The following is a 22,195-nucleotide window of genomic DNA, read 5'->3' as shown; positions in this document are numbered from 1 at the left end:
ACAAGCGGTAACATGCAGTGATAAGCTGGCAAACCGCAATTTTGGCTCGAATGTTTCGAGTACATGGACTTCATGATCTTTTGCCATTATTTGGCAAAAGAAAATTCAAACCGTGCGTTTCTTAAGACGACTAAACCTGAATGTTTCTAGTTATAGGTCTTGTGTTAGTTCTTGTTTTAGTTCAATAAAGATATACAACAAGCTAGCGCTAAATAACGATTGAAACAAGAACTAACAGTGAACCAAGAACTAGCAAGTTTCTAGAACTAGACTGTTTGTAGTTCTAGGTCTAGTGTTAGTAATAGTTTCAGTTTAATAGAAATATACAACAACCTGGAACTGAATAACAACTAAAAGCACAACATTAAACCTAAAGCTAGAAACATTTGGGTGTAGCCGTCTTAAAAGACGTGTGGCTAAACCCAAATATTTTTTGTACTAGATTTAGTCTTAGTTCTAGTTTTAGTTCAACAACCTAGCGCAGAATCACAATTAAAACTAGAACTAACACTAGACTTAGAAATAGAATGTTTCGAGTTTAGCCGTGCGTCTTCAGACTTACTAGGTTTGGTTGAACATTCTATATAGTTCTAGGTTTAGTGTTAGGTGAGCGTTGTATAATTTTGTTGAAAAAAACTAGAACTAATACTGGCACTAAAACTAACACTAAATCTAAAACTAGAAATATTAGGGTTTAATCGTCTTTTTTTTAACGCACGGCTAAGATCTAAGAATCTACTTCCTACTAAATCCAGGAAGTCTAAAAATAAAAATTCCCATTGATCATAACAATTAATTAACAATCATTAACACATATTGCGTTAAATAAATAACATTGCGCAAAGAAAGGTTTTCTCTAAAAATAAATGGAATAAAACTTTTTCTAACGTTTCAAAAAATAACTTTAAGTAATTGTTTAAACATTTATCACATCCTTTTTCTATGCACAAATAAACAGATATTGCGTGCGTAATTTACGAATCGATTGAAAATGGAAAATTACCCAAAAAATATCACATGATATCCACGTCAAAAGTTCAAATAAAAACTTATATAATTATGATACGGTTTGAACGACTTTTTAATCGTGCCCATAAAACCTTTTTAGTACGAAAATGTTTATTAAAAGGTTTAAACGTTATTTCGATACGTTTCAAGTATCTTTTATGATACCTTTATTAGAAATGGGAATTCTTTTGGGACAACACCCTCCATGTATTTTAACAAAGAAATATTTTAACTCAAAAAAATATAAATTATACGCATTTTTTATGGTTTTATTAATTCTTAATGAATCAAGCTTTAAAATTGGATCTTCTCACAGCTTAACTTCTTCATCAACGATACAGATCATGAACGAGTTAAAACAAGTTTGTACTTGTTTACAATGTTTAATGGGAGTGTTTCAAAATTCATTTTTAAATCCGAAAAATTTATATAAAATTTCGAAAAATCTCAGAAAATTGGATGTTTTAATGAAAACGAAAATCGCTGGGATAAATAAGAAGAGGATTTTTATTGAGATAATTATTTATTTTGGTTTTGTATTTGGATTGGGTTTATCATCAGCGATCTTAACGAGATTACCCAAAACTTGGTACTTTTTCTTGTGGGTTTTATGCGATTTCTTAGAAAATGCAATTTGTTTTACCACAACTTTAATGATGTTGTATTTCTTATTTTGCATCGAGAGTAAATTTAAGATATTAAATGGTCATTTAAAGAATTGCATCGAAGATTTTAATATTAACAAAAAACCAACACAAATGTATTCGGTTAAAACTTGGATTGAAACTTACACAATCTTAACTGAAACCATCGATTTATTTAATCGAGTTTTCGGATGGCAAATTCTTTTAATTTTTATCAATTCTTTGTTGGGGCTTTTAGTCCCAATCAATAATTTCCTTGTATCTTCAACACATGGTTTAGACGATGCGTATTTTGCTGTTTTCGCTAGATATTTATTTTTTATTTTGGTGAGTATGTTAATAAATGAAATGTCAAATCAAACGTCAAGTAACTAAAGCGCCATCTATTAATTTTAATCTCAACTTGAATCAATTAATTAGTTTTATTATTACAAACTAATTTCAAGATTATTTGGTTCATTTTTGATTAAAATAGGATAATTTTTATATATTTAAAAATAAATTAAAATAATAAAGGTAAATATATCCTTATTATTTATCAATAAATAATAAGGTAGCTAACTTCACATTATTTTGGTGTATGACGCGATGATTGACAGCTTTAAAATCTTAAACTCCAATTTAAATCGGAAGTTTTAAAAAATTAAGTATTTATTAACTTTTCTATTAACTAACAACAAGGTGGTCTTCATCCTAGAGGTGGTAGACGTTCAAACACCGATCCCAAGGCATACATACCAATTAACCTAACTTCATTTCTCCTCAAAGGGATGGAAAAGGTAATTGATCAATTCTTTAGGAATGGAGTGCTTGTCACTAATCCACTCCATCCGCGTCAACATGCTTACCAGAAAGCAAAATCAACAATTACTGCTCTCCATGCTATGACTAGCACTTTAGAGGAGACATTTGCAACCAAACAGATAGCCGTATGTGCTTTCATAGAGGGTGGTTTTGATAACACCTCCTACCAATCCATAGAGAATGCTCTAAATGTAAAAGATATACATCCGTCAACAATCAAATGGTGTATAGCCATGTTGAAAAGTCGGCAGATCACAGCCAGTCTGGGAGGCGAGTCGTTGGCTATTAAAGCGGTATGAGGATGCCCCCAAGGGAGTGCTCTCACCTCTCCTATGGTGCCTGGTAGTTAATGAGTTGATGACACCTTAACAAAAAATGGATTCATGATTCAGAGGTAAGCTGATGACCTGGTAATTACAATTCAAGGTAAATATGACACAATCATAACTCAACTAATGCAGAAAGCCTCAAGGAAGCTACAATTGAGCCTCAAAGCAGAAGTTAAATACCTAGGGGTAATATTAGACAGTAAATTAAACTGGAACTCCCACAAAGACAAGGTGAGGAAAAAGGCGATGATGGCTAACCAGATCTGCCGCAGGCTCCTCGGAAGGAACTGGAGTCTTAAACCACGAATGGCTTATTGGGCCTACGTAGCAATAATGAGGCTCATGGTCGCCTATGTCTCACTGGTTTGGTGGCCAAAAACAAATCATAAGACAGCACCACAACAGCTGGCACAAATCCAGCAGTTACCATGTCTTAATATAATGGGTACAATGAGACCTTATGCGATGGTTGTTCTTGAAGCCCTATTGGATCTTACACCACTTCATTTATACAGGTTGGTTCATTTAACGTGAGATAAGCGATTATCTCGAAAACAGTTCATTTTACATAAAAATGAATCAAATGAAAGTTGTTCTGTGCGAAGGGGGAATTCATATGACGATAACATTTTTTGACCTTGACCTTATTTTCAAGGTTATATGAAGGTCACGACCAATTTTTTTAAATGGCGCCCTATATATTTTATTGTAAAGTCTGAATCTATGGATAAAAGTAAAGTAATTAAAAAAAAAATAAAAAAATTTTACCGTCTTGAAAAAATTGAAACTTCTTCAAAAACAATTAACTAACGTTTATAATCTAGCAAGAACAAATAAGATTTATGAATTTTTAAACATTTTCCTACCCGCTTCTATACATTGTCTTTACTTCTAATTCTTAGAATACTGTTTAAGAATGCTCAACAAAAAATATCCAGAAGAGGTACGTCGGGTGACCTGGCTCGTCGGAAATACTTTTGGAAAGAGGTCTAAAAGGTTCTGACATTTCTCCGCCTTTGTCAATTTGATAATAGAATAACGCATAAAAAACAAGAGTTTTAAAATGTAACAGGTAAAACTAAATTTGCATAAAAACTGCTTGGTAACAAATTCTGAATTTATTCCATCGTTTTACATTAAGGCAAAGTGTTTAAACTAACAAGGGAAGTATCAGAACTGTCCCTCACCGATTTTGTTGAAATTTGGTACAGGGATAGTATGGCCAAAAATAAGGTTTACGTATTTTTTTATACGTGCTAATAAAGCCCCTGGGGCGAGTTATAAGGGTTGGAAATCGGGGCGAAATATATATATTCGCTTATAGGCTGAAAACGAAAATAGCTATCGAAGTGTGGTAAATGTAAACTAATATTCATTTTTAAAGAGCTTTCAATTGATATATCACACATATATCTGAGGGCTTCAGGTGGTAAACTACCCCTAGATTTTTGGAATATTTTAAAAACTACCCTGTCGATTTTGGCGATATTATGTGTCCTTATAATACGTTTAAAAATATTAATGACGTGTTTTTTCTTATTTGCCTTTGACCATCCCCTGCAAAATTACGGGGTATGATACATAACCCCTTTGCTTAAAAATAATGTGATAAACTGTAACACTTTTGAACGATATTTTGAAGAAAACCATAAATTTGTTGTAAATTAAGATTTACGCAGTAAAATAAACCCTATACGACATTAAAGGGCGGCTGGGGTTAACAACCCTAACCTCCCCAAAAATTATTTTTTGTTGCGAAAATTGTTTGTCGATTTTGGTGCAATTTCCCATGATGTTTTTTCTATACGTAAGGTAGTACTATTGTAAGAACTTACAAGGGTTAGAAATTTGGGGTAGAAAATATATTTTCGCTAATAACTTTCATACTCCTACAGAAAAATGTTCTTTATCCTTATTCTATTTAAATAACACAAAAGTTAGGATAATTATATAAATATTTATTAATAATGAGTTAAAAAGAATGGTTGACTATCACAAATTGTATTCTACATTATTAATTTAATTTCTTTTTACTTTTTTTATTCAATATATGTTGGCAATAATGAAAATCATGGAAAAAATGTTTTAAACACAAAGATTGTTTACACCATGCACAAGTTATAACAGCTATATCTCCACAGATATCGCACGTAGATTTTTTATTGGAAAAGCAAACCTCCACGGGATTTTCAAACTGTTCTGGTCTCTCCTCTATATATCTAGATGTAAATCAGGCGTATTTAGAAACATTAATAAATCGTGGGAAAGACAACTAGTTTTAGCGTTAAGGATTGCAATTTTAAAATATTATCTCGCTGATGCAAATTGACATCGTACTGGTAGAGAATAGCTTGATCAGAAAATCTTCTAATGAAATTTTTTCATATACTAAAACCAAATACATCCAGGGGTTGAATTTGACCTGTTGTCCCTGTAGGTATAGACAAATATTTAAACTTAACATCCGATGGAGTTACTTCACTAATAATTTCAGAGCAGTGACCACTCCAAGAATCCAGTAATAGTAATGATTTAGGTCCGGTGTTTGGGAAATAAACATTTTGTAGCCAATTTTTCATATGAGCAGAAGTCAGTTTACCAGACTTTGATGCCAAAACGAATATGTTATCTGCTTTGAACATTGCATTTATTACCCTCAATCCAAACGTACCAGAGGATTCTTTTAAAACAATGAAAAGAGGAGAAAGTAGCTTTCCATTTGCAGATATGATGGGTTGAATTGTGTACCTATGTGTTGTCGATGACACCGACTGGACCACACTTTCCACGGTTTTAACCCCTAAATCGGTTAAGGTTCTTCCTGAATGGAATTACAAATTAAAACCACTCTGATCAGTTATAGGTATTCTCAGGTCCGTATATTTGGATTTGTTCTTTTGCTTTTTTGACAAAATCTGTAGCTAATATTTGTACACGTCAGTTACTTTTTAACTCAATATTAATAAATATTTATATAATTACCCTAACTTTTGTGTTATTTAAATAGAGTAAGGATAAAAAAGCTTTTCTGTAGGAGTATGAAAGTTATTAGCGAAAACATATTTTCAACCCCAAACTTCTAACCCTTATAAGTTCTTACAATAGTACTACCTAACCTATAAAAAAATCATCGTGGTAAATTGCATCAAAATCGACAAACAATTTTCGCAAAAAAAATATTTATGGGGTGGTTAGGGTAGTTAACCCAAGCCACCCCTTAATGTCGTATAGGGTTTATTTTACTGCGTAAATCTTAATTTACACCTAATTAATGGTTTTCTTCAAAATATTGTTCAAAAGTGTAACAGTTTATCACATTATTCTTAAGGAAAGGGGTTATCTATCATACCCCGTAACTTTGCAGGGGATGGTCAGAGGGAAATAAGAAAAAACACGTCATTAATATTTTTAAACGTGCTATAAGGATACATAATATCGCCAAAATCGACAGGGTAGTTTTTAAAATATTCCAATAATCTAGGGGTAGTTTACCCCCTGAAGCCCTCAAATATATGTGTGATATATCAATGGAAAGCTCTTTGAAAATGAATATCAGTTTACATTTACCACATTTCGATAGCTGTTTTCGTTTTCAGCCTATAAGCGAATATATATATTTCGCCCCGATTTGCAACCCTTATAACTTGCGCCAGGGGCTTTATTAGCACGTATAAAAAAATACGTAAACCTTATTTTTGGCTATGCTATCGCTGTACCAAACTTGAACAAAATCGGTGAGGGACAGTTCTGATACTTCCCTTGTAAGTCATTAAATCATGGATACTCTAAGTGTGGCAGAAAAAGTCGAAATGATTTTTAGTTATGGAGAACGTGGCAGAAAAGTTGCTGATAGTATAGCTTTGTATTGAGAACGTTTTTCTGATTGAAATACGCTTTCGAGAAGTACATTTTACAGAGTTGTGAATGATTTCACTAACACTGGAAATGTGGAATCAAGAAAAAGAACTCGGCAAGCAACTGTAACTACGGAAGAAAAAGAAATTGCGGTATTAGCTAGCGTTGAGGTAAATTCTCAAGTTAGCACTCAACGACTTGCAATTGACGCCGCAATATCCAAGACCAGCTTTTTAAGAATATTACAGCGCAACAAGTATCATCCATACCACATTTCATTGCATCAACAGCTTTATGGAGGTGATTTTGAAAATCGATTAATATTTTGTCAATGGGCACAAGTACGAAGGCGGTTGGACGTCAACGTCTTTGGTAACGTGCTATTCTCCGATGAGTCTACTTTCACAAATAAAGGACAAGTCAATAGACGTAACATGTACTATTGGAGCGTTGAAAATCCGAGATGGTTGCGTGAAGTAGAACATCAACGACCTTGGTCGGTTAATGTAACACACGGTAATTTTTTTCTTTTTTTTAAATTATTTTATCCACAATCACCTTATAATTGAAGTTTTATTCACACTTATGAACCATATAAAGTACCACTTTATCCACTAGTGGAATAAAGTTACTTTATCTACAACTATTGAATTATCTATTCGTTATACATTTGATTTTTGACGGGTAATGACACACATTACTCATGACTGATAAAGTGTTGAATAATGAAGCCATTATTCCACAGTTCTGACACGGCCTACTAATCAAAAGTAGTATATTATTATATGAGCATATAATGAGGGCTATTATTCACGAAGGTTAAGTTTATGTCACGAGCGTAGCGAGTGGCATAATTAACCTGAGTGAATAATAGCTCATTATATGCGAGTAGAATACTATACTTTGTCCACGACTATTGAAATTGATTCCATAAATTAATTTTTTAAATAAATTTTTGAATAGATGTTAAACGTCACTGTGATACAAATTCAATGTTACTAACTGTAACCAACTTCACAACAATTTGTCAAAATTATATGTCAATTTTATAACGTCGTTTTCTTTATGAAAATTAATTAATTTATGCTTAAATCATACGAAAAATAGTATATTGTTTTATATGGAAGAGAAGCAGTGCTTTTTATGGCGTGGTCTGTCGCTTAGCGACGAACGCAGTGAGTCGCTAATGATAGATGAGCCGTTAAAATTGTGGCGTGTCCGACAGTTTGCCGGACGAACGAAGTGAGTCCGGCAATGACGGACCAGCCACAAACGAATCTGCTTCTCTTCCGAATAAAACATAGTATTTTTTCTTCAAACGTTGCAAATAATTGCAATATAAATTTTAATAAATTTAATAAAATGACAATTAACTTATTTTCCAATACGGCGCTAAAGTGACATGTGCTTCAGCGCTATGGCGCTAAAGTGAAATTTACTTTAGCGCCATAACGCTGAAGTACTTTTTTGCTATGTTGATCTTACCAACCGTCGTTATGCAACAATGACTTACTTCTACCGCGAGTAAACACGACCACAAAGTTGTCATTTAATGACGTTTGAAGAAAAAAGAATTTGTTTAGGTTTTTTTAATGTCAAACCTTTAGAAAGTCCTAAAAAGTTGAATTAAATTGACGTTTTTTGAAATTTTGACGTTTCAAATAATTATTATTAGTCTGGTCAAGATGGCTACTCGTGAATAATGATTATTATTCACTCCGTGAAAAATGACTACCCTTTTGTTTTAGAAAACTCATTCATAAGGTATATATTATAAGGTAGTCGTGGACAAATAAAATATTTGCAGAAGTGACAGCTTTCTTATATTGAGGTTATGTCTGAAATGTCTATCAAGTTTATTTTTGTTCCTTTTTTGATTTTTTTTTTCAAAATGGAATAGTTGTAGATAAAGTATAGTATTCAACTTGCGTATAATGGATATTACCCACTCAGATTACAATATTATACTTCATCTGCGTGGGTAACAGCCGCCATTATACGCTTGTTGAATAATATACTATTATTCCACTAGTGGAATAATGAAAAATGCAATCTTAAATCAATCACATCCTATTTATTATTTATATTAACATTTAACATTTATATTAATAGCTTGTAATTGTCATCGCTTCCAGAACGCATTGTGCCTGTCGAAGTTTTTGAAAAATCTGTAGAAACAATGGACGTTTCCTCTAATAAGAAACGACTAGTACCAGTAGAACCTTGGATTTTTCTTGCCATATCAAGTTTATTACATATCGTCGGCTTAAGATGCAAACGACCTAACTCCACTTTTATCTCAAAATGACATTTTAATTTGATCACGTGTATACTTGTACTTTCCGAGTTTTTTTTGTATTTCGTGAATAATTTTCGATTTTGGAGTTAAGCCAGTTGCATCTTAAACCGCCGATATAGAATCCTCGATATAAGTTTCTGCTATGCCAGAGCTCCTCCACCCACCATGTCGTGTAATTATTGTAAGGTCGGTACCTTTATTGGCCAGAAAAGTTGTTGAAGTGCCCCTCATACAATGGCCGCTATAAGCTTTTGCATTTTCCAGATTCAAAAACGAAGCAACTGTTGAAGGAACTTTCTACAAAGTGTTAATTCTAACAGGTTGTGAAGTACATTTGTGATTAGCATCGACAAGCACCAGACACTCCCATTATTAGTGCAACCTAATATATTTCAAAATTTATTATATATAATATCCAAAAGTTTAAGAGAGATTACCTGATCATCAAATATTCTTTATCGCAAGCCCTTGTCAAAAACTCTTCGACGTGTGTTCTTTCCAATACTGCAGATTTCTTCGTCTTGTATCCTCTTGACTGATTCTTCAAATAGGCCATGAGCTTACTATATTTTCCTATGTCTATGTTTTTAGACCTTCATAGCGGCTTTCAGCATCGAATACTTCGTCCACATGGATGAAATTGCATACCTGTTCTTCAAATTTAAGAAATACGATAGCAAGATTTCCTCATTTATTGTTATTACCCCCCGTTTTTCTTTCCATTCATTAAACTGGGAAAATACTTTTTCGTAATGTTCTCTGGACTTTGTAGGCAATATATAATATTGGACAGTTGCTTCTTCAGCTTTCTCAAGAATTATCTTATATAACATAATCACTTTCTTCCATTTTTCACCAACCTTACCTTTACAACCTTTACAACTTTCACACTTTTACAAATATGTTACAAATGGAGTCGATAAACAATCGAAAATAAATAGCAACAATTCAACACTTCGCAATGTTTTTTAGTTAATTGCAATGATTTTTGAGATGACAGCCGCTGTCAGAGTGAAATGTCAAATCATTTTTTGATAACATCAGATGAAATTTTGGCAATTCTGATTCTAAATGAATGTGATTGTGGATAAAAGGTTGTATTACATGCGTGTTTTAGATGCATTTTATTCACTTAAGAAAATTAAACATTCTTGCGTGAATAAAATGCTGTCTAAAACACTTACACAATAAATAACTATTACTTTTATCCACAGATTCAGATTTTGCAATCAAAAACATATTGTGCCATTTAAAAAGGTAGGTCGCGACCTTCATATGACCTTGAGAATAAGGTCAAGGTCAAAAAATGTTATTGTCATATGGTTCCCCCTTCGCACAGAACAACTTTCATTTGGTTCATTTTTAAATAAAATGAACCGTTTTCGAGATAATCGCTTGTCTCACGTTAAATGGACCATCCTGTATATACAAAAGGAGGCAGCTTTAAGTGCCTTATCACTGAAAACATGCTCTTCACTCAAGCTGATGTAGGGTAACTTCAGAGAACACCTTGACATCCTTAAGGCCCCACGTGTAAATCACTTGATTAAACAGAAAAAATTAAAACAGACTTTGATTGGATAAAATACCGACAGAATATAACTTGGGCCAGTCGTATAAGGTTATATTTAGAAGCAGGGATGATTGGACGAAGGGTGAGCCTCAACTTAAAAGAGGAGCTCTTGCGTAGTACACCTATGCTTCAAAGACAGTTGCATCCGGAGTAGGCATGGGCATTAGTAGACCAAATAGCCGCATTAAATTGCCCCTCAGCTCGGACATAGCCATTTTTCAAACAAAAGTTCTTACTATAATGTTCTATACTGCTCTGAAACTACAAAAGGGACAGGAAGGTGCATCCATAAACATTTTCACAGACAGTCGGACTGCCCTAAAGGCAATTCAGGCCTACATGTGTGACTCCGCACTGATCAGAGTTACCAGCAACCTGAGAGAACTCGCTAGGGGCAATGATGTTACTCTATGGTAGATTCTAGGGCACAGAGAGATTGAGGGCAATGAGAAGGCGGACAAGCTGGCCAAAGAGGCAGCGAAAACGCCCTTCATTGGACCCCAACCGGTTGTAGACTACAAAAAAGCCACCTAAAACAAGTAATCAACAGTTGGAATGCCTCAAAGGAAACCGCTTTTAGGCGCAAAAATGTTTTTTCGTGCCTAAAATTGCCCACAAACACTAAAAACAGCGTGGGTTTATATAAAAGATTAATTTTAGTGATTTGAACGTTAAACAATTACATCTAACTTGAAAAGAAGCGAGAAACCGATTGTTATGTTTAGTAATAGAAAAGAAATCATATAACGTGGTTTCCTGAGGATGGCGTCATGCCGAAACCGGTAGAAACCAAAAAATAACAATAAATACTATCGTTAAAATACAACATTTATTTCTCTCCACTTTTATTAAACACACGGTGATAAAAAGGAATCAAACAAATACAAACAACAATAAAAATCGTTATTTTCTATTTATTAAAACCTTACTTCAGTTTTGTGTTTGACAATTGGACCACGTTATGCATCACTTGACTAAGCGACAAATGAATAATGTTGAGAAAAACGGGATTTTCGTTTTGATCTCTCGAAAAATATAAGACTTCTCAGAATACACCGGTTCAAACTATTGAAAATTGTTTGCTGCCCGTCCATTTTTATCGCAGAACACTGATGACAGCTATCACAAGCTCAGAAACCACTTGGTCACTCATTACGTTTTACGATTATACAGTATGTTTCTGTAAGTCGTGGCATAAATTTAATTACTAAAACTAGAGACAAAATGATGACGATTCGCGTAAAAATTTTTGAAAAAAAAATCCAAGTCTGATTTTGTACTTTTAAACTGGTTTTTATTTTATATAGAATTTATGTCTAACCAGTTTCGGCCCTTGGCCATCTTCAGAAACTCTACAAATAGATTAACATCTCTCATCTTATCTATTTTACAAACAAGTTGTAAAATGAAATTAAGGACGAAGTATTACAAGTTTACAGGTAAAAATTTAAGAACGCTTCTTTTTAACAAAAGAAATATTAAGAAACTTGGGAAAAATTCAAGAATCATCATGTGGCTTAAAAATCGACGATTTTTTTAAGCAATGTGAAATGACTCAAAAAACACGTTAAAAATAAAAAGGAAGTGCGGAAAAGTGACTAACACTAGATTCATTCAGTTATAAAACTTCTATTATATGATAACTAACTTCAGGTTTAAAATGTCAACCTCAATTTTGACATATTTGTAATCTTCATTAAAGATCCTTTAAAATGAGTACAAACACGACATATTTATCTTCAATATTAATAAAGTTATGGTCAACTTCCGGTTAAGAATGTCAACATCAATTTTGACACATTTGTAATCTTCGTGAAAAATTCTTTAAAATGAGTACGTACAAATATGATACGTTTAATTCCAATATTACTCGAGATATAAGTAACTTCCGGTTTGAAATGTCAATGGCATTTTGACATATTTTTAATTTTTATAAAATGTCAATATTTGTCGCAAAAACAAACATAATAAAAAAAATAAAAAATTAAGGTTGGTATTAATGTTTAAAAATTAAATTGCTATCTGCGACGATTACAAATGTCAAAATTGACGTTGACATTCTTAACAGGAAGTTGAGCATAACTTCATTAATATTGAAGATAAATATGTTGTGTTTGTACTCATTTTAAAGGTTTTGTAATGAAGATGACAAATATGTCAAAATTGACGTTGACGTTTCAAACCGGAAGTGATTGTATTTCCGTTAATATTAAAGTTAAATATGTCGAGTTTGGACTTACACTGTTGGAAATAATTCACGAGCACACCCTGTACAGGGCGGTTCAAATTCGATGTCCGAATAGGCTAACTCGGAAACTATAAGAGTTAGAAAAAAAGTAGCTTACATGTCATGATCTCGTTTTTCGAGGAACTGCTAATGCCGAAAACCTCATAGCGCTATCGTCTTTTGTTTTTCCCCTAGAGGCCAAAATTGGAAATATCGTAAAACCAGCAAGTGCAATTATCTTCGTTATTATTATAGGTGGAGTATTATAACTAAGACACTATATGGACACTTTTTTATAGAGAATTGGATGACGTAGTCAAAAAAATTTTTTCGGTTTTAGATTTTGAGATATCATCACAATTTTCGTTTTTTTAAATGGAAACAACCACTGATTATTCGCTTATTAAATTCGTTATTTTTTTCTGATTACAAAAATATAGGGTTCGATAGGTCTATTTCTTATTGTTTTAGAATAAAGCCAAAAATAAACTTTTTTTTTAAATTTCCATCTAGTGTCATCGACGAAATTAAATTTACAGTTTCCTGTAAATTATGGTACTATAACTAAAAATTAAAAAAACAAATTTCTGATGTTTGAAACAAATAAATTTGTTGAACTATTTAATTTATATATGTTTTACACAAAAGTTGGAATAGATTGCATTATTTCACATTTTTTATTAATATTTAATATTATTACAGGATTTTTAAAGTGACACTTTTTGAATACAAACAAATGTTGCTATGTTTATTTGAATTCAAAAGAAAAATATATGAGCGCCATCTATCAATAATTTATTAAGTCATTTAATAATAATATTAAATATTAATAAAAAATGTGCCGATAACGATCGCTCGAGACGACGCGCAATTTCACAGAACGATACACCCTCAATGTGCATACTCTCAAACATTCCTCGCTCAAACTCGCTTAAGTAACGCGATCGCCCATCCATTGCGCACAGAGTACGATAACAATGTGGTTCCTCACACCACACTAAAAACGACCGGTATTTTCCATCCACTTCGGTCTCCATAACGACGGACTGTTCCACTTGGAAGAGCGGCTCAGTCAACAATGTCGCGACGGAACAACTCGAAACTCGATGAATAAACTCGTCTTCAGTAAACCTTTGTGCTCCTCAAATATCATGGATTTATCTTCACGCGTTCAGATTATATAAGGTGTGCTCGTGAATTATGTCCAACGGTGTATTTTAAAGGATTTTTTATGAAGTTGACAAATTTGTCAAAATTAAAAGTTGAAAGTTCGAACTTTTTGGTTTTTTGAGATAAATGCGTCAAGTTTGGATTCACTTTAAAGGTTATTTTATGAAGATTACGAATATAATAACAAAATTAAAGTTGACATTGACAACTGAAAGTTCTTTACACGACTAAACCCGAATGTTTCTAGTTCTCGTTCTAGTTTTAGTTCAATGAAAATATACAGCATAGTAATATCTTATGCTAACTAGCGCTACCTACCACTGCCACTAAAATTACCACTAGGCCTCTCAAAACCGCTAGATCCGAATGATTCCAGTTCTAAGCCTTATGTTAGTTCTAGTGTTAGTTCTAGTTTTAGTGCAATAAAGATGTGCAACATAGTGATATCTTATGCTAACTAGCGCTACCACTGTCGTTTGTAAAATGGATAAGATGAGAGATGTTAATCGATTTGTAGAGTCTCTGAAGATGGCCATGGGCCGAAACTAGTTAGACTTAAATTCTATATACAGGGTGTATCTGAATGACTGCAACAAACTTCAAGGGGTGATTCTTTAGTGAATTTTAAGGGTACTTTCATATATGAACCATGGGCGATTTCGGCCCCCCTGTTGAGCTACGCCCCTCCAAAAATGGCGGAAATTTTTGGTTTAATTTTTTTTTCTCAAAAACCATAAACGCTAGGAAAATGAAATTTGGGGAATATGTTTAACTCATAATAGAGCACGTTTTGACCCTATTTGTACTTTCATCGTACCCTTCTAAACTACTAAACCCCCCTTTACATTTTTGCTAAAATTTTTTGTATGCAGATGATAAATACATTAGAAAAATTTTACATTGGTAGATGAAAGTATCCTAAAACTTTTTTGTCTCTCTAAAATTTTCCCAAAAATGAGATTTTAGAGAAAAAGAATGATAAAGCAAACACTGTCCGTTAAACAACAAGGTTGTCGATCAAAAGTTGGAATGAATTTTTAATGAAAAAATCTTAGTGGGCTTTCCAATCTTTATCAGAAATATTTTTGACGTTTAAATGTCAATGTTTTTCTTACTATTATTATTATTGTTTTTCAAATTAATTTTTGAATAAAGATCTATCGCATTTACGCTCAAAATTTTAAATAAAATAATAACAATAGTAAACAAACCACTGACATTTAAACGTCAAAAATATTTCTGACAAAGATTGCAAAGCCTACTAAGGTTTTTTCATTAAAAATTCATTCCAACTTTCGATTAACAACCCTACAGCTTCACAGTTAGTGTTTGCTTAATTATTTTTTTTGTCAGAAATTATTAAATTTTCGAAGAACTTAAGGGGGATAAAAAAGTTTTAGAATAGTTTTACCTATCTAACTGAAATTTTTCCAATATATTTATCATCTTCATAAAAAAAATCTAGGCATAAAAAGAACGGGGGTAGGTTGAAAGTACAAATAGCATCAAAACGTGCCCTATTATGGGTTAAACATATTCCCTAAATTTCATTTTCCTAGCGTTTATGGTTTTCGAGAAAAAAAAATTAAACCAAAATTTTCCGCCATTTTTGGAGGGGTGTAGCTCCTTAGGGGAGCCGAAGTCGCCCATGGTTCATATATGAAAGTACCCTTAAAATTCACTAAAGAATCACCCCTTGAAGTTTGTTGCAGTCATTCAGATACACCCTGTATATCATAATAAAAGACATAAACTTTTAATTTCATTTAATTAAACAAATTTTGCACTTAAAGGTGAAATGTGTTTATTATTACTCAACCGGTTTCACTCCTTTCGAAGCATCCTCAGGAGTTCTTAAAGTTATAAATTAACATTTTAATAACGTTAATAACATTTTCTATCATAATATAATTTTCTAAAACATTTTAACTTACGTCAATTCAGTTTTTGAAAATCTAAACATGCTATGTGATATTTTGTTAAAGTAATTCACTATTAAAAATGTAAAGGAAGTTGAGAAGTTATTTGATTGTATTTATTTAGGTGGTAAGCTTATCTGTGTTCATTTTTAAATTGTATGCTCTATGTATGTGTGATCTAAAGGCAGCCAGTTTATGTGCGTTATAGTGATATGATTCGTCGGCAGCGTACACTTGAAAGGCAGCGTTCATTGGAAAAACAGGCAGAAGCCTTAGAAAAATAATAAGAGAACATAAACACAAAAATAACTCCAACTTCGGAAATCACTTAACATTTAATTCAAAACATGATTTTGACGAAGATAAAAATTCCTGAATCCTTCATCACATCAATAAAGGTTACTATTTCGAAATAATGGAAAACTATGAAATTAATAAATTCCTCAACAACTGCCCAGATGTAACATGCCTAAACGAACAGATTATACCTACAAGAAGACCACTATATACCTATCTGAAACAACCATATACACCTCCACGAAAACCTGCCGAACCTTAAAAATACCTGGTCTTTCTATACTATTTTATTTTTCAGTGTGTTTCATGTAGAATTGTTTATATTTGTGTTATAATACCTCATTTTAACCTGTTAAAAATCAACCTATTCAAGACAAGAAAATTTAAATTGAATACACGACAATCACATCTGACAGATTACCAACATTAAAATAGAAAATATACCATTGACAGCTTCAACATAACCTAAAATATAATAAAAGGTAATATTTACATTTTTAATAGTGAATTACTTTAACAAAATATTACATAGCATGTTTAGATTGTCAAAAACTGAATTAACGTAAGTTAAAATGTTTAAGAAAATTATATTATAATAGAAAATGTTGTAATAACAATTAATTTATAACTTTAGGAACTCCTGAGGGTGCTCCGAAAGGAACGAAACCGGTAGAGTAACAATAAACATATTTCACCTTTAAGTGCAAAATTTGTTTAATTGAATTACCCAGGCGAAAAGAAAATAAAAATGAATATTAATTTTAATTTTATACTAACATCTATAAATCGACACTAGCCCGAAATTGTAGGCTCATCTATTCTTTCTATTGTAGAATTTCTTGGTGTATCTAAGTGTCGTATCTAAGTCGGTTCTTACACGTATAATGCAAATCGAACTTCAAATCGTATAACGTGATTGGCTTAGTCAAGTGATGTATAACGCGCTCCAATTAATACTACCAACTTAATCTTTTTTAATGATTTCAAAGATTTTAATCACAATCATTTATTGTTGTAGTTTAGCGGCGTTTTTCTATCAAAAATAGCAGATAACACTCACGAGGAATCAAGAAGAACCGGTCTTTTATGTTATAAAATCCTTCAAAGTTTACCAGAAGATAACTTATGGAATAAATCGTTTCAATTCCGAGAGGAAATGGTTTTCTTTGCGAAAGAAACTTGTTTGAGATGTCCGAAATTTTCGGCCGCCGGATTTTTAACGGTTGATTTTTCAATGCTTTTCGTTTTAATTAATTCCATGTCAACTTATGTGGTTGTTTTAATACAATTTAACAAATAAATTTAGTTTTAAAAAATTATATTTAAAAAAAATAATAAATATTTAATAATTGAAATGTTGTAAGTTTTAAGGTAAAACGGGGAACTTAAAGTTGTTTAATAAGTCCCTATACGATTCAATTGGGCTTCTTCTTGCTTCAGCACCGCTTAATAATTCCCCATCGCCTTCAAAACTATCTAGGTTATCAACAATTTCTCTTTTAAACCTTCCAAAAACATCCCCTTCAATACCATTATTTTGATTGTGATTGTGTGTAATCGGAATAGATATTATAGATTCGATTAAAATGATTGAAATCACACAAATCTAAATAAAAAATTATTACTTATTAAATTTAAAAGTAAAATTAAACTTATTTAAATCTTACCAAAATATATTTAAACATTTTCAAAACTTATTTATTTGAAATAACCTTTATATTGAAACGTTTGGAAGTAAACTGTTGAAAATACGGGGATCTTCGTTCGTATTTATACCAAAAAGGACGCCGTTTTAATGAAATTTTCACATTTTTGTTTACTTTACGCGCCTCGCGTGCACCATTCAGTCTGTCAATGGTTTTTTTTATGAAAACGATTTTTTATCATCTATCGCATAGGAAGGCCACAAAAGTGTTTGTGTGCGTTTACAAAAGGAATTCACACCGTTCTCGTATTTTAAAACATGTTGTGTTCCTCAAGATGCACAATTACGTTTGCTTTTATTGTTATATCACGTAGTAAAAAAATCTAAATAAAATTGTTGTAGTAAAAATCTAAATAATGGAGAAATTAATATGTGAAAGAAAAATAATAAAGAACAATTTTAAAAGTGTCAATATTGAGTTTGTAAAAGAAGGGTAAAATGATTCATTTTTCTCGTGATTTTGTTCAATGACCTCTTTGTTGAAATTTACAAGTGGTCATAAGTAGTGGTGGAGAATTTGCGATTAATTTATTTTAATTAAATTAATAGTTATTTAAGTCATAAGGAAAGTAAGGAGACTATAACGTTCGAGCATGGCTTATTACGTTTTTCCCACTAGCAGAAGTCAATATCCTGCAAAATATCCCTTGGTTTTTTTCTACCGGTAGGTACATTCTAATTCTTTTGTATCCAATTTAGAGGAACCATTGTTTTAGGAGACAGCTATCATTCCCTAATGTATTTCTTTCGCATACCTGTACGTACTATTTGGCGAATTGTACCTGAAGTCTGTTCTGCAATTTACAGTGTTCTAAGAGAAAGCCTTCGTACTTATACCGGGTGTACCTCAAAAGTGGCTCACCCCCATATTTTGCTTTATTATTGGTGATATAAGAAAACCATTTGGAATGCATAGTTAGGTCGCTAAAACGGATTATTACGACATGAAATCATTCTTTTTGTACTTCCGGTTACACCGGATGTGAGTACTAATTTGGCTATTTTTTTAAACCTATAATTTTTTTTTCTTCAGTTGGGTAGACGGTATCATTTCACATAACTTTTACTTGAAAAAATTTTCACAATCGCTTATAATTTTTGAAAAACAAAATTATTTTCGTTATTTTTTAACGTTTTAGTACCTTCGGAAAATGTATTATAACTTTTGACGCATAGTAGCTAGGTTAATAGTACAAACTACGTTATGTCCCTCTTGATTTGCTATTCCTCGAGCAGTGCTACTCTCCACCCTTGCGTATTGGACATTGTATCCACTCTTGTGACATTGTCGGAACAAGGAATTTCATGCACATTTATATGGGTGAAAGCACATAGAGGTATAACTCACAACGAACTAGTTGACGTGTTAGCTAAGGACGCGATACAGGATGGTAAGCACATTGATGTGGGACTCCACCTTGGAGAAGTTCTTTCCCTCTACAGAAATAAAGAAGAGAAAGAGGGATGGATTTCACACTGGAAAGCATACTATAATAAAAGAATAACACAATATGCCGTTATACATCCTACTGTCTTGTTTCGGCAGTGGTACATGCCCAGTAAACAAATTTGCGTTTCAGAAATATTTCTGATACATATTATTGAAACATGAAATGTTTCTTCGACATATTTCTGAAACATAGTTGAAACGTGTCAGAAAAATTGCTAATGTCCGGCCCTTTTTATGTTTCATTGAAACGTTTCTGCCACATATAGGTGACAATTACGGTACATTTCTGAAATGTAAATACGTTTATCTACCACTATTGAATTATCTATTCATTATACATTTGATTTTTGACGGGTAATGACACGCATTACTCATGATTGACAAAGTGTTGAATAATGAAGCCATTATTCCACAGTTCTGACACGGCCTACCAACCAAAAAATAAAATATTAACAGAAATGACAGCTTTCTTATATTGAGGTTATGTCTGAAATGTCTATCAAGTTTATTTTTTTTCCTTTTTTTGATATTTTTTTTCAAAATTAAATAGTTGTAGATAAAGTATAGTATTCAACTTGCGTATAATAGATGTTACCCATTCAGATTACAACTTCATCTTCGTGGGTATATAACAGCCGCCATTATACGCTTGTTGAATAATATACTATTATCTACGACTGCTTGGATAAGTCATCATTACTGCACTCATTTGAGGTGATTTGAGTTACGTAATGAAGTTCATTACCGCACTGGTTTCATTACGTAACGCATTTTAGCCTAATATATTAGCCTGAACAGACTTAATTTATTGAAACGAGCGATTTATTGACAATACCAAAGAAAAAGTGCTATCTACTTACAGAGAAACAATACTATTTATTATAAACATTAATTGTTATGTTTTTACATTTCGAAACACTTATTCCAGATGAGAAAACATGTCGTTGAAACTGACAATTCAAACTTGTCAACAATCATTTCAAAATATTTTTATAAATGTCAAATAGACTTTTTTAAAGAAATTGATTTTTTAGTAATTTTTAGCAGTCGTAGATAAAATGCTGTATATCACACGTGGGCTAGAGCATAATTACATAATTAAGAATAATGTTTCTAGCCCACTTGTAATATAAATAACTATTACATATGCCTCTTTCTTTAAATAGTGTTCACTAGCCGTATTTTCATTAACTAAATCTACTGTTGATATATAAAAAAACTTATACAAAAATTGCGCCATTCTAAACCAATATTCGAACGATTCGAACTGAGAACAGAACAAAACACAATAGAACAAGACGCTGACCGCGATGGATATGTTCCAGACATGTGTCAGACACATTTGTAAAGAAATGTTTCTGCTACATATTTTAATGATATTTCATAAATATTCCTACTGAAATGTATTTGATACATATCTTTAGATACGTTTCGTAAAAATCGTATCTATCACGTATATGAGACGTAGTTCTAAGATGTTTCATTTAATTCACTGTACGTTAAAATTGAAATGTTTCACAGATGTGTGTTGTTTACTGGGTGGGGGTTGAGGTGTCTCGTAGGTTTTCAGCTACTATCGCACGACTGAAATTTGGGCACGGTCGTTTTCCATCTCACTTGTATAAGATTAAGATTTTGTCATCTCCGACCTGTGAATGTGGAGCAGAATTTGCCAATCTGAATCACATATTGTTGAGTTGCAAATTTCATGAGAAATACCGCCCAAAATTTATTCATGCGTTGCTTGCCTGTGGTTTTGTTTTGCCTATTAACATCGTTCGTGTATTGAGTTGTAACCTGTTCAATGTCCTTTACATTATACAGGGTGTCACACAAAAAACGCCCCAAGCTGTAACTCTGTCATTTACATTCCAATTTTCATGAGCGAAGTACCAAAGGAAATAGTTATATAAATACTATGACTCATGCTACAAATAAATTTTTTCCAAGACCATCTTCAATTTCAGTCGATTATTAACTTTTGTTTTTCAAATTGCTCCATATATTTTTCTTCATGTCATTGGATAGAGTTTTTTTCTGAATCCATTGATGTACAATACATCCACTTTGAATGTAATTTTAGCAGAAAAAAGACACCTGTATATACAGGTTGTCCCACAAGAACGCCACAAGCTGTCATGCTGTCATTTACTTTCCGATTTTCATGAACGAGGTATCAAATGAAATGGTTTGATGAATGCTATGATTCATGCTGCAAATAAACTTTTTCCAATGCCGTCTTCAATTTCATGCGATTATCTACTTTTGATTTTCAAATTGCGCGGTATGTTTGTCTTCACGTTATTGAATAGAGAATTTTTTCTGTACCCATTGATCTACAATACATTAATATTAATTGTAATTTTAGCAGAGAAAAACAATTAAAGCATTTTCCGAACATTGTCTTAGTCACTTTTGTAACAGTGTAGTGTGCCATGGAAAAAAAATAACGCGCAAAACTGATAACAGTCATTAAATGTTATTTCAATGCCCGAAGCAGTTGTAAATGATACTTATAAGTTGTTTTGTTATTTTTTCCATGCCACACCACAGTATAACACAAGTAACTTTAAGAGAATGCTAGGAAACTATTTTAATGTTTTTCTATGCTACAATTACAATTAATGTTGATGTGTTACACATTAATGGATTCAGAAAAAGAATCTCTATCCAATAGCGTGAAGAAAAACATACCGAGCAATTTGAAAATCAAAAGTTGACAATCGTTTGAAATTGAAGATGGCGTTGGAAAAAGTTTATTTGTAGTATGAATCATAGTATTTATCAAACCTTTTTATTTGATATTTCGCTCATGAAAATCGGAATGTAATTGACAGAGTTACAGCTTGCGGCATTCTTGTGTGATAACCTATATATATACAGGGTGTCTTCTTTCTGCTAAAATTACATTTAAA

General features: G+C 32.3%; 1 protein-coding gene and 1 long non-coding RNA gene across 2 annotated transcripts; one reads left to right on the top strand and one right to left on the bottom strand.

Annotated features, from left to right (window-relative positions):
* Positions 1-1,115: 1,115 nt before the first annotated feature.
* LOC139429349 (putative gustatory receptor 28b) lies at positions 1,116-17,425 on the top strand. Its single transcript, XM_071195035.1, has 2 exons — positions 1,116-1,979; positions 17,144-17,425. Exons 1-2 carry the CDS (start codon positions 1,116-1,118, stop codon positions 17,423-17,425), a joined length of 1,146 nt encoding a protein of 381 aa, XP_071051136.1.
* Position 17,426: 1 nt separating this feature from the next.
* Positions 17,427-18,144, bottom strand: LOC139429365 (uncharacterized). The gene is made up of 2 exons (XR_011640012.1): positions 17,793-18,144; positions 17,427-17,731 (listed from the first exon to the last, which is right to left on the bottom strand). It is a non-coding gene; the product is annotated as an uncharacterized lncRNA (long non-coding RNA).
* Between the last annotated feature and the right edge of the window lie 4,051 nt (positions 18,145-22,195).

Source organism: Onthophagus taurus, chromosome 3 (genome assembly GCF_036711975.1).
Source record: "Onthophagus taurus isolate NC chromosome 3, IU_Otau_3.0, whole genome shotgun sequence".
Classification (NCBI taxonomy): domain Eukaryota; kingdom Metazoa; phylum Arthropoda; class Insecta; order Coleoptera; family Scarabaeidae; genus Onthophagus; species Onthophagus taurus.
The sequence above is the reverse complement of the archived record's forward strand: the minus strand, read 5'-3'. Positions and strand labels throughout refer to the sequence as shown.

Excerpts from the sequence above, each read along its gene's own strand:
- LOC139429349 (XM_071195035.1), top strand. The coding sequence starts at position 1,116 with ATGTTTATTAAAAGGTTTAAACGTTATTTCGATACGTTTCAAGTATCT. Across the intron at positions 1,980-17,143 it reads GATATTTATTTTTTATTTTG|TTTAGCGGCGTTTTTCTATC; the intron begins GTGAGTATGTTA and ends TTATTGTTGTAG.